The 13,751-nt window shown below is 40.8% G+C and overlaps 1 protein-coding gene across 1 annotated transcript in view; it reads right to left on the minus strand.

The window, feature by feature from the left end:
- The window catches only part of SLC12A8 (solute carrier family 12 member 8), a 115,853-nt gene that overhangs the window by 90,030 nt on the left and 12,072 nt on the right, over positions 1–13,751 (minus strand). Inside the window, exon 3 of the mRNA XM_039843249.1 lies at positions 3,784–3,930. Within this exon, the coding sequence (XP_039699183.1) occupies positions 3,784–3,930 (147 nt within the window). The remainder of the gene's footprint in view (positions 1–3,783; positions 3,931–13,751) is intronic.

The raw sequence follows: 13,751 nt of genomic DNA on the forward strand, positions 1-13,751 counted from the left end.
TATGTTTTATTCAGGCAATTTCTTATTTTGCTGATTCTATATTTTTAATAATATTTTCCCCATTGTTCATGGTTTTAAATTCTCTGCATGTGATAATAAAATATCCTGTACCAATCTTTAAATTTTCATACCAAAACTATCACTTTGTATTTTTCAAATTATAAGTATGCTGACAAATTATTCTTTAGAGTTATTAGTTATTTAAAAAGCATTTTACAGTAACTTCTACTTATTTTAATTTTATGCCATCTCCTAGAAGTTCCTTCTTCTTTTTGGCATTTCACATTTGCCTTTTTTCCCATGATCACATATGATTTTTCAGGTAAAACTATCAGAACTGAAAACAGAGATCACTTTAGAGCAAAAGGATGTATTTATATGGTAGGCAGCCTCAAAGATGGCCCTAGTGATCCCCACCTACTGGCACTCGTGCCTCTGTGTAATCTCCCCTTGAGTGGGAGCTGGACCTAGTGACTCACTTCTAATGAACACAGTACTGTGGAAGTGATGGGATGTCACTTCTGAGATGAGGATATAAAAAGACTGTAGGTTTCCTCTTGGGCACTTGCTTTTTTTCACTCTCTCTCAGATTGCTGGCTCTGGGGGAAGCCAGCTGCACATACTGAGGCAACCCTGTGAAGGGGCCCACATGACAAGGCTTGTCAACAACTACACGCGTGATCTTGGAAATGATCCTGCCCCAGTAAAGTCTTCAGAGGAGAGAGCAGCCCCAACTGACAACTCAGCTACAACCCCAAGAGAGACCTGAGCCAGAGGCATCCAGCTAAGTTGCATCTGGATCCCCGAACCACAGAAACTATAAGATAATATAAAATATAAGATGACATATTCATTGCTTTAAGCTGCTACACATTGAGGTAATTTGTTATGCAGCAAAATATAACTAATACGACTTATACCTTCACTTTGGGGATGGAACTGACACTTCCAGATGGACATTTTTTTTTTAAATATTATTTTATTATTAGTTTCAAGTATACAGTACATTGGTTAGACATTTATATAGAGTCATCAGATCCCCCTGATGACTCTATCACCCCTCTGGCTCTACACCCAGCCATTACATTACTGCTGACTGCATTCCCTACGCTGTGCTCCCTATCCCTGTGACCATCTACCAACTACTAATTTGTACTCCTTTAACCCTTCACCATTTTCTCACAGCCTCCCCTCTGACCATCACCAGATTGTCTTCTATATTTGTGAGTCTGTTTTTGATTAGTTTCTTCTTTTTGTTCCTTAGAAAAATAAATAAATAACCTAGTGGGAGGGTTAAGAGGAGGCCCTTAAAAAAATCAGAATAGAGACAGGTTACCCTTCTTTCTTTCCACCACTCCAAAACCATCTCCTGCAGGAAGCAGAGCCCGAGGGCCCAGGTGGTCACTGGCCAGGCTTTCCTCTGCCACGGCGGTCAGCTGATGGGCCTCCCATGGACATGGGCTGGAGAAGGGCTGGGCCCCCAGGAAGGGGCAAAAACAGAGGTTGATCTCAGAAGCCTGAGACCACCTGCCAGGACTAGGGGTCTGAGCTTGAGACCTTGTGTTTCTGTAAGTGGGAGCCCCTATAAGTTTTGGAGGAGTGTGGGGGACATGAATTCTTAGCATCCACATCAGAGAGGTTGTTGAGCCTGTCTCAAGTTTTCTACACATTAATAAAGAAGAAAATTAGACCCACACTGGACATGGTTAAGACTGAACCCTGAGCCAAGGACATTTTTTTTTAAGGATGTTTCTACTTTATTTTCAGATCTTACCATTACAAGTATTGGATTCTGCAAGGTCTTAGTTAAAACACTTTGTTGTGGGATATCAACTTATATACACATAAGGGCTATATCAAAAACTCCCATTTGGGGCCCTCTGTTATTAAATTAAAATTTATAAGAACGTATGAAGTATAAAACTTAAAAAAACTAAATGATAAAAAGTTAAGATAGTTAAGTACTTATTAAGTATATCTATTGCCTTTATTATAAACAATATACAATTAAGAAGTCAACTATTTTTGAGTCTGTAAGTCAGATGCTATCAAGCAAACTGCGATGTATGATCCATAATCCTTTAAAATTTTTAACTCAAAGACAAATAGGAAGCTCCAGTAAATTTTAATTTTCCAGATGTTCTCAAAAGGAATTATCGGAAACATCATCCAGTTATAAAACACAGTTGGATAATCCATTTACCCCAAACAAACTATCTGTGTGTGTTGTGAGGTAGCAATGAAAGACTTTATGATCTTTTATGGATTCTTAGCTCAGGGAGCAAAACAAGAGCTTAGGAAGGTCTGGCCTCATGCAAACCTCCTGAGGGGGCTAAGCTCCACCACAGTGAAGCTTTAATCTCCTAAAAGTTGCCTAATTATACATATCAACTTGACTAAATTATGGTGACCAGTCGTTTAGTCAAATGCTAGTCTAGATGTTGTCATAAATGTATTTTGTAGATGTGATTAACATTTGCAATCAGTGGACTTTAAGGAGATTTTCCTCCATGAGGTGGGTGGGCCTCATCCACTCAGTTGAAGGCCTTAAGAGCAAAGACTGAGGTTTACTAAAGAAGGAATTCTGTCTCCAGATGATAACACAGAAATTCTGCCTGAGTTTCCAGCCTTCACACTCAAGCCTGCAGCATCAATTCTTACCTGAATTTTCCTTTTTGGACTTGGCAGCCCCCATAATCACCTGAGCCAATTCTTTAAAATCAATCAATCTTAATCCTTCTCTCTCTCTCTCTCTTTCTATACATACACACACGCACACACACATACATACATATAGTTTCTCTGGAGAACCCTGACTAATACATTCTTTACCTTGAATGGTCCCCTATCTCTTCTACCTGTCCAGTCCAGCTCACCTTTCAAGATCTGGTTCATGTCTGCTCCAGGAAGCTTTCCTGTATACTTCAATAACCATATATTCGCATCCTATTCCACTCCTGAGGAATTTAATGCTGTTTTGGGACATCTTTTGGATTCCTGATGTGAAATCTAACCACCGTAGCTGTTAACTCACTAGGGAGACAGACAGAGTCTTGTATTTTGTAATCCCACTGGCACACAGTAATGCCTGGCACACACTAGGTGTGCATTAATGTTTGATTCTTGACTGGCTGGCCATTTGTTATGATCGGCCTGTTAAGTTTACTGAAGTCCCAGGGAGAAGGCACTGTATCAAGGGCTGAGGACCCTGCTCAGGACACACATCTGCCCGGGAGATCCCAGGAGGCTTTCATATAAGACATAAAGAAGAGGCCTCTACAGAGGAAGACAAACTGGCCCCCACGATTTCATGGGAGAAGGTCTGCCCCAGATAATCTGGCCCTGAGTGTAGGCAGCGTCCACCTCTGACCAAACTTCCCTGTGCACGGCCTTACACACGGGGTCAGGGTGTAGTGGGAGAGGCAACCCAATGGGCGAGGAGCTGGTGCCACCTGAAGGGCACCAGAAGAGTGGAAGAGTACCAAGAAAGCAGGAAAGAGTCACAAAGTAGAGGCAAACTTGCCTCTCTCTGACCTGCCTCTAGTTCTATCCACAGTGTGCCCTGACTTCTGTGCTTGTGTTTCTGTAATTAGATCCATGGTGAGGCTTTCATTAGAACCTCTGTCTGAGGCCCAGCTTCTCAGGATTCTCATTTTAAAAGTCAATATACTTGCTTCTTGTTCCAGAGTATCTCTCATCTGTACTGTGAAATGCCCAAGAGTAACAGAGCTCCCTAAGTCACAAGCCCACAAGAGACTCCAGGGCTACCAACTCATCACTTACCACCAGCCAGCCAGTTCTCAAGAAGAGGACAACCCCAAAAATGTTGATCATGCAGGATGTGAACACACCATCCCAGGTCCCAAAGAGCACTGGCTCCCATACAAACAGCTGCATCTTCCACCATGGCTGGGGCTGGGCTAAGGCCTCCTGAAAACAGAGCACATAGAAGTCAGCTCAACAGCACTTGGAGGGCCAGCAAGGGGAAGGGAGAGGAAGTAGAGCAGGAGGAGGTAGGAGAACTCAGCTTTAAAATACTCCCATCTTATGCCCACAAGGCAGCCTCGTGTATACACACAGAGTCTTGAAGACTGAGTGTGCAAAAGGGTTGTTCTTCTCTCCTAACAGCAGTGATTCCTATGCCTGTATGTATCAGAGACTAGTTGTTCAGCAAACACGTTCCTTTTCCTTCTGGCCACTTGGTAGACTGCAAAATGCAGTCTCTTTGCAGGTAGGTATTTGCTGGTGACTGAGTTCTGGCCCCTGTAGATGGAACTGCTATTGCCACTTCTGGGTTGCAGCTAAGGCCGTGGTCATGAGCGGTGGGTAATGCCCTTGTGCCTTTCAGCCTTCCGGCCCTAGAGGGGACAGGAGCTTCCAGCAGTTTCTAATCTTTGGGTAAACTTACTTTACATTTTTTGCTCCTCCAGCCCTTCTAACGCTTCTGTAATGAATTCTGCGTAGTAAATTCTCTGTTTAAAATACCTGGAGTGGTGTCTGTTTTCCTGACTGAACTCCAGCTGACACAGTGATCTCTAAGCTCTCTTCTAAGATCTTAAGGCATTATTCAGCAGTTGTCTAGAATCGGAGGCTAATAAGCAATTAAACAGATACCTTTCTCATTTTTCCGATTTAAAAATAACAGAAACAGAATACTCAAATGGAAACTCTACTAAAAAGACTAAACCTTGTGGAAATACTAAAATGATCTTAAACAAAACCAGGAGCAACTCATACCGCGAACTGCTCTCGTATAGGTTTAGTAACTAATCTAAATCTGTAGTGTCTTCCAATACTGTCACGCGATCACAGCAGCGATCAATGATTCTCACCTGGGTAACCACCAAGAGCCACTATGAACCACTGTGTGCAATATGTCTAACTGGTGTGTGTATGCAATCTATAAACATAAGGAAAGGGCAGAAAAAACAAGAGTACGGGAGGGGGCAGAGGGCGGGAATCTAAGGTCAGAGCCACAGAGTCATGGGTTCTGAGTGACTGAGAAAAATGGACACGCCAACGATGCAGGACCAAAGGCTGAGGCCAACTACACTTGTTCGGAACAAAAGGAGAGGGTCCCAGTTCCTCTTTCCCTCTGTAGCATACACTCGCAGATCAAGAAATCATCGAGGACGTCACGGAAGCCATAAGAGACAGATGGGCTGGAGGACTCCTTGGTGTGCCCCGTCAGTCCCTGACTCTAGCTGGAACTCTTTTCATCTGTGTATATTTCTGTTCACCTGTCTTTCACGAATGAAGAATCTCCTGATAAGTGTGAGAACAGTGATCGTGGCTCAGAGCGAGTCCTCAGTGGCTCAGACCCAGCCGACTTATGCTTGTCCTTGAACAAATGGTACCATAAGAGCTATTTGCAGAATGTAGGATTGTTTTCTAGGACCCTAATCTCAAAATTCAGGACATGACCCAACTTCCGATCTCTGCTTGTGTCCAGCTTCCTACTATGGCTTGTTACAGACCTATATTATTCACTGGAAACAGTAATAACCACAGCAACTATCAGCCACAATAGTAATAATTTAGAGTGCTTTTGGCTTCCACATCAATTCCCTCTGATCCTCACGACACCCCTGGGAAGCAGGCGGGGAGGGGGGCCCAGTTTATAGCTGAGGAAAGAGAGCCTGGGAGGAGATGCCACTTGCCCACACCCACGGCTGGGGTTCGAACCCCCTGCTTCCGACTGTAAAATCTGGACTTTGCCCTGCACCGCACGTTGCTTGCCATCTTCTCTCCTGAATTTCAATCTTTCAGGTTGCAGTTTCTAACATCCTGGACTTGACTTAACTGTGACTACATCTGTCTTACCTGTAAAACTCCCATTGTGATTTTAGAAACTTTATTCCCATCAGCCTTCATATTTCCACTCTGAAGGCTGTTTTGCCTACGTGTTTGTTCACCTAATGACATATGAAAGGCATTTCACTCCCTGGATTTCACTGGACTAAATCAGTCTGAAAGGTGCCTCCATCCTTAGGTGCTTTCCAAGTCGCCTCATTAACATAAACCCAGTTGTGGCTGAAAAGTGTTTGTTATGAATATCAAGATACCTTTATCACTCTTATCACTTAGAAAATTCCAAGGGTTTTAGGAGCTCTGTGCCAGGAATGAGGGTGAAAACCAAAATATATCTCCTATTATAAATCACAGTATCACAGCTGGCTACTCCACAGCCGCGCTCTGCCCTGCCCGCTCTCTCCAATTCCCTCCAGCTCTTGCTCAGCTAGGCTGAGGGCAGTTATGGGGTCTGCAGCATAAGCAGATATCCAACAGGAGGACAGAATATCAACTTCTCCCCGACACGGGGGCCTCATCTCCAACTCCCTCCTCTATAGGAGGGTAAGAAACCCATCCCAGGTGGAATATGCCTCCTCCCAAAGGCCATGGTTCAGACTCTCCCTTTGAACTTCTACTCGGTCATTTCCATCACCCAGGGGTGGGGAGACAGCTGTTGGGCTGGTTCTGGGCTGTCTTGATTAGCCCCAGGGGAGAGGTCTGGTCCCAACTATTGATAATTCTCTCATCCTCATCATCCTCAGATGTGGGGCCTAGTCATCACTTTCAAGACAACAAGAGCCCTAGTCAACATTCTATGACATAATGTAACAGGTTGTGGGAAAAGGAAGGTGGAAACAGGATGTGTGCTGTGCTGCTATGGATAGGATGCAGAGGAGGGGAATAAGAAAAGACAGAGGTGGAGACTAAGATAAAGGAGAGAGAGAAGCAAAGCAGTCCCTCCAAGTGGGCACCATAAACAGGTTCAAGGGTCAGGTTCCTGTCTTTCCTGAAGCCCCTCAGTGAGGTAGGGGCAAGCTTGGCAGGTTCTAGGTTCACAGTGAACCGGAGCCTGGGCCCAGGTGATCCCTCCTCCATGCTGCTCGCTGCTGGGCTTTCCTTCCTGAGCTCCCAGGACAAGAAGCCAGGCCCTTGTCCCCCTGAGAGCAGGGCCTGCACCCCACACTGGAAACACCGCAGCTGCCTGGTGGATGTCTTATTCAGAGGTAGAAGTCTCTTTCCTGTGAATAGAGAACCTCTACTCGTGCACAGAGCATCTAAAAAGGCAGGGAAATTGCACCTGAAGTGTACTCAGAGGAGGAAACACTCTGCTTCCTGCAACCAGCAAGCTGAGCTGAGAAAGAGAAAAGTTCTACCACAGACAAAGATGTGAGCTCACACGCCCAGGAGCCTTTTGTGTCCAACAGCCTCCTCCCGCAGGCCACCTGCCAGGCCTTAATAAACACATCAAAAATGCGAGATGACACCTTTGCTCTCTTCTGGCAGCTGGAGGAAAAGAGACCAGGTGAGAAATCTTGCTTCTGCCCACTCGGGTCAGGGATGGGTCAAAGACCAGCCTGCCTCTCCCTCCCAGACAATACACCTGCGGAGACTGATGCTGCCTGGAGCATACACACCGTGAGCCAGCAGTTTGTTTACTGAAAGCTAATTATTTAATTCTTAATTACACATTAATTACACATCAGAGAATATCCCAAGCTGCTGTTGAACTGGGATCCAGTGGGCAAAATGGGAACAGCATTCCTTTCCTCTGGCTCTGAACAGGTACCATGTGCTGGAGCTGGGCAGGGGGCCAGCACGGCCCCAGGCTCCATAGGCTAGAGCCCATTTGTGCTCACCTAATGAGATGCAGATAGGTACATACCTGCATGGAGGGCGGGGTTGTGTACAGTTTGTTTGTTTGTTTGTTTTCAATTGGAGGTCTTTTTTTTAACACCTATCATGCCCTGAATTCCTAGGGAATGGGTTCCAGCAGCTCAGGCTTCTTCCCATTGGTTCTCACAAAGTGTGCTTCTCCAGGTGGAGCGGGCTGGTGCTTCAGTTGAACTCAGGTACCTTTCTCTTTGGCTTCCTTCTTTTTTTGATCATTTTTCTTCACATGTTTCAAGAAGCTGTCTCGGCTCTGAGTGCTTAATATGCTCAATATGTACATTAATTCTCTTGGCAAAAATCTTGCCCTTAACTTGTGTGTTTACAACACTGCCAACTGCATGCTGGGGAACACTGTAGACTCTTCCAGTTCTGCCATGGTGACATCTGTGGGGTATTCCTTTTTGAACAGTGCCCATTCCCTCGATGTCTACAATATGACCTTTCTTGTAGATTTGTGTGTAAGTGTCCAAAGGAAGAACTTTGTGTTTTTCTAAAAGGCCTAGAGAATACACAGTTGCCTCTCCTCTTTCCCTTCATGTAGGTCATTTTGGTGAATTACTGGAAGATGACAGTTCTGGCCAAAAGGTGGGTTTGTGTACAGTTTAGATGAAATGATAATTGTGAAAGCTTTTTGTAAGCATGAAGTACAACAGACAATTTTAAATGTGAGCAAGAGACTGTGTTCATGGAAATTGGGAGGAAGAGAAAGAAAAGAGATTTGATTGAGGATGCATTTTCTATTTTCCTGGCTACCTTGTCCTCATGTTTGAGGTGAATCCTTGCTCTACAGCGCAGCTCTGAAAGCTGCCTCTCCAAGCCCTGTCCGGTCCCAGCCCTTCTGTATTGTGCCCGAAGTTCTAGAACAGACACCCAGTGAGCGTTCTGTACCCAGCTGGTGCTGGAAATAGAAACAGCTCTGTAACAAAGGAGGCAAGGATCCACATGGAGTGGTCAAAGTCTGATTTCCCTGGATTCCGATCTGAGCAGCACCCTTGGTCAATATTGTTTTAGTCATTCCTAGAAAAGGGAGAGCTTCGTGGCAGTGTGGGTTTCTTCTGCCACAGAACAAATTTGAAAGCCAGTGTCTACATACAGTAGTTCCTGCATGCCTGATCTGTGGTTGGTTTTTCCATGCCTATGCACCTTAATCCTTGTCCAAGGCTAGGAACCTCGCAAGGCACAACCTGGTCACACAACCACACTGCCTCTGGAATGGCAAGATCCTCAGATGCCATGAAAACATTGATGCTGGTGGGAAATCCCTTCCTGAGCTCTGCCTCCCAGGACTGCACACCACATCCTTCCTCACAGAGGAATATAAATATATTTATCTAGCTCTATATCTTTCTATATTAATCTAGATAAATATATTTATCTAGCTCTATATCTTTCTATATTCCTCAGAACTCAGAGCCCAAAGACACAGTGCTCTGAGCATCTGATACCATCCCACAAAAGACAAAATCTCACAGCAGCAATGCCATGGCCACCTAAATAAGAGCTTCCCCTTCCCTTCCCAGCCTCCTTGGTAAAAGAGCAGAGTTGTTCCTATAGGACACAGGCTGCACTACAAAGTCTACCTGAGTTTAACACCAGGAGGAGAAACGTGGACCTCAATGCCCAATCCAGCTAAAAATCAACTGCAAAAGGTTTATTATTCTAGGCGCTTCAGTGGTTCAGCCAATATTATAACCGTTTAAAAAGTCTTATGTACAGAGTAGTTTTTACCTTTAGAATCACATTAATGTGATTACATACTCAAAATAAAACAAAATCAAATCAACAGGATGAGAGAGAAAAATTAAAATAGAATGCGAAGAGAAACAAGTTAACCTAACTAGTTTGGATAACATAACACACTGAAGGTGGAAAAAGAAGTGACCAGAGTAACTTTTGCACATAGTACTATGAATACGTTCTCTTAGTCTAAAGACAAAAATAACTACAAACTAATATAAATTCTAGATAGAAATTTTGTTTTGCAGGAATAGGAGTTACTAATTCAGAATCTACATTCTGTGAATTGTAGGAATGAGCAAATAAGGAACTATATTGAATGGTAGTCAAGTTTCTCATCTGGGGAAGGGAGTAACAACTAAGGAAAGAGAAAAGAATGAATCCTGGGGTGATGGATTGAAATTAGAGATATCAATTTGAATTTATGGTTTTTAATATAGAAAGATATAGAGCTAGATAAATATGTGTGCATATATTTATATTCCTTCTCTCTGTCTACTTAAAGATTCTTTAAATCAAGATACCCCAGTAGCAATAAACATACCTTGCACTCAGATTTTGGTCTCTAAATATCTTTCCTCACTTTAAGGAGCCAGGGCTTTTTGAAGAAAATGGATGAATCAAGGCTGGGGCAGGGAAAGTACAAAATGAACCTGGACTATTTTATGCCAGAAAGTAAAGAAGTTCTAAAGAAAATAATTAGGATGTATCATAAAGACATAGGAGCCAGCTTGAAGGTCTCCCACTGGCCAAACCTAAAACAATTTGAGCATTGAAATAAATAATAATAGCAATAGAATACTCGGAAAAATAAGAATCTGAGTCCATACTGATATAAATAAAGGCATAAATTAAAATGTGAGGAAAGAGGGAAAGTCTTTTACAGTAGACCAACAAATATATGTAGAAGGAATGATGGTGTTAGAGAATCCACATTTTGCAACCATCACAGTAATAACTGATTTTGCCAAGAATCATCAATGGATGCTAAAGCTAGTAGGTGAAAGATTGCTGAAGAACAGGATATTGCCATAGTCTCGAAATATCCCCAACGAATTATTTATTAATTGCAAAGGGAAAATTAGTAACTTTAGAGTGGATTAACTTAGTGGACACCACCTTAAATAAGTAACCAAAGTTAACATCACCAATAATGGGACAAACAGAAATCCCGAACCTTCTGATCTGATGCCTAAAAAATAATACAGTATCACTCTATGGGTTCCTGCCAAAAATAGAAAACCTAAATCTAATCATGAGAGCTCATGTCCCAGATTGAGGGACATTCTACAAAATAACTGGCCTGGCTTCTTCAAAAAATGTCAAGGTTATGAAAAACAAAGAAAGGCTAAGGAACTGTTCCAAATTAAAGGAGACTAAAGAGGCATGACAACTAAATGCAATATGTGATCCTGAATTGGATCTTGGGCTGGGGGGAAAAGCTATAGGATATTAGTGGAATCATTGGCAAAATTGGAATGTGGAACTGTGGATTAGATATCATAGGATGTATTGTTAAATCTCTTGATCTCGATAAATATATTGTGGTTAGGTAAAAGAAAATTCTTGTTCTTAGGAAATATATACGGAAGTATTTATGAATAAGGGGATGTGATGTCTACGAATTACTTTGAAATGGTTAGGAAATATATATATGCTATAGAATATATATTTAAATACACTATATATATGGACTAGAAATATATATATACATATATATAAAGAGAACATGCACACACAAATATTAAAACGAAAAAGGCAAAATGTTGACAACTGGTAAATCTGAGCCAAGAGTATATGGGGGTTCTTTGTACTGCCGCAACTTTCTATGAGTATAAAATTTTATCAAAATTTTAAAAGTTTAAACATAAATAATAACTTCAATGAAAGCTATTTTTTATAAACAGAGTCCAGACATATTTTTTTTTAAATAGCTTTTTTCCTCCTGTACTTCTAGTGCTCACCATGGAATCTACTTAATGTAAGTTGAGTGAATGAATGAATGAATGAATGAAATGTGTTTAGAAAATGATAGAAAAGACAGGATTTTTTAAGAAGTATGAAACTGTGATTATAATTAGAAAGGGGAAAAAACAAGTGCTACCAGCAGATCAGATATTTAGAGAAATTCCTGCAGATGAACTTAGAGGGGGAAAAAAAAAAAGCAAAGGAGAGAGCAACCCAGGGCAGCTGCGAGATCTGTCTTCAAAGCACCTGAGAAGCTCCATGTTCAGACCCAGCGAAGCCTACAAATGGACACGGGCCAAGGGCAATCACCAGGCATGACGTTATCTTCAAGGCTTTATCAAGTATATGGAAATAACGTATATGGCACCTAGCATAAAAGATGGTGAGAAGGGGTTGACAAAGGGCCTATGTGATTGCCAAGTTCCTACGTTTTACAATAAAGCAATAAGATATTAACTCAAAATAAACTGTGAAAAGTTTAAAATGTATATTTAATCCCTAGAACAGCCATTCTCAAACTTTTTGGTCTCAAGACCCCTTTACATTCTTAAAAATTATTAAGTACCCCAAAGAGTTTTTGTTTATGTATGTTAAACCTATGAATATTTATCATTTTAGAAATTTAAGGGAAGATATTTTAAAATATTTATTAATCATGTAAACATAACAATAATAAGCCCATTATCTGTTAAAATAAATGACATATTTTCATGAAAAATAACAACTTTCCAAGACAAAAACATTTAGTGAAAAGAGGCCTTATTATACGCTTTGCAAATCTTTTTAATGTCTGGCCTGACAGAAGACAGCTGGATTCTCATATCTACTTCTGCATTTAATCTGTTGCAAAATATTGTTTTTGAAGTACAAGAAAAAAATTGGCCGCCTACACTGCTATAGTTAGAAAAGGAAAGAATAATTTACTACCACTGATCCATTTATGAAAAAAATTATCATCACCCAAAAAATAACACAATCACCAAAAACAAAAAAGATGATACAGGATATAAGAAACAGAAGTAGCTGTTTAAAAACTAGGAGACTTAAAAGAAACTTGAAAGACATTAAGACTCTGTGGCTCGGAAGCAGCAAAGCTTTAATGACATAGATTGTACTTTTTTCTCCACGAGTCCAATGTCACTTGGTTACACACACACACACACGCACGCACACATCCCTTACTACTGTAAGTGCTATTTACAGATTTTAAATTTTTATAACTACAACCAACATGAAAATGTTCATTACAATTACAGAAAAAAATATAAATCTTATAAACCTTGACAATGTAACAATAATAATCCAACTAACGAAAAATTGGAAATGAAGCGAGAGAATTGGAAGAAAGAGTTCATGTGCCAATGTTGTCTTTTTTTGATATCAGGAAGCAATAAGTAAACTGATAATAAATTAATAACTTGGTCAAGAAATTGAGGTATAAATATATTATTTAAAGTTATAATGATAACCACAAGGGAAAACAAAAACCGGAAACCATTAGCAGTGATTATCTCTGGGGCATGGAGGTGACGAGAAGGAGGAAGAAGGCTTTTTGTTTTATATTATTCTCTATTGTTTGAAAAAATTATTATATGCAGATAGTACTTTTATGATAAAAATACTTTTCATTTAAAGAAAACATTTAAATTATCACATTATTAGGAACATTTTAAAAATAGAATGCTGACCTAGAGTTAGTATTTATAACTGTTTATAACTGTTTATAACTCAACTTCATTTTAGCAGTGGATGGATTCACCAAAAGATGCCTGTGATTTGAGTCACATTTTAAATGTACTGGATATAAAAGATAATTAAAGATGAAGTCTTCTGCAAAATTAATGGCTTTCCTTAAACTTTATGTACATTTTTTAAAAACGTTAGAATGTGTCTTTGCTTTGTGTTGTTCTTTACTGATAATTGGCTAAAATAAAAAGGGAAAGTTATTCAAAATGAGTCATGGCTTTCTGTTTTAAGTTAAATTCTATGAACACTAGGATTCACCTTAGAGCAAATTTATCGTTTGGATCAGATATAACTATTTTTGGCATAGAGAGGGTTGTTAGGCCACCACCACCTCAAGTTCATCAGAAAGCACCTAAATACTGAAACAGCTGTCAGGGACTATGGATGTGACTTTCCAGCTATCAGTAGATTAGGAAAAGAACACTGTAGAATTTTTTACACAGACCAGTGGTTTTTAATCCACTACCTTTTTCTCTTCTTTGTGCCTGTTCGTGTTAAGAAAACATTCACACACCAAAACAAAAAACAAACAAAAGAAATGTGAATAGGCCCTTTCTCCTGAGATGTGACACTGCCAAGTGTTATCCTATTAAAAACACATCAAAGCCTGAATAGGT

The sequence above is a fragment of the Pteropus medius genome, unplaced genomic scaffold (assembly GCF_902729225.1).
Source record: "Pteropus medius unplaced genomic scaffold, Ma_sr-lr_union100, whole genome shotgun sequence".
In the NCBI taxonomy this organism is placed as follows: Eukaryota; Metazoa; Chordata; class Mammalia; order Chiroptera; family Pteropodidae; genus Pteropus; species Pteropus medius.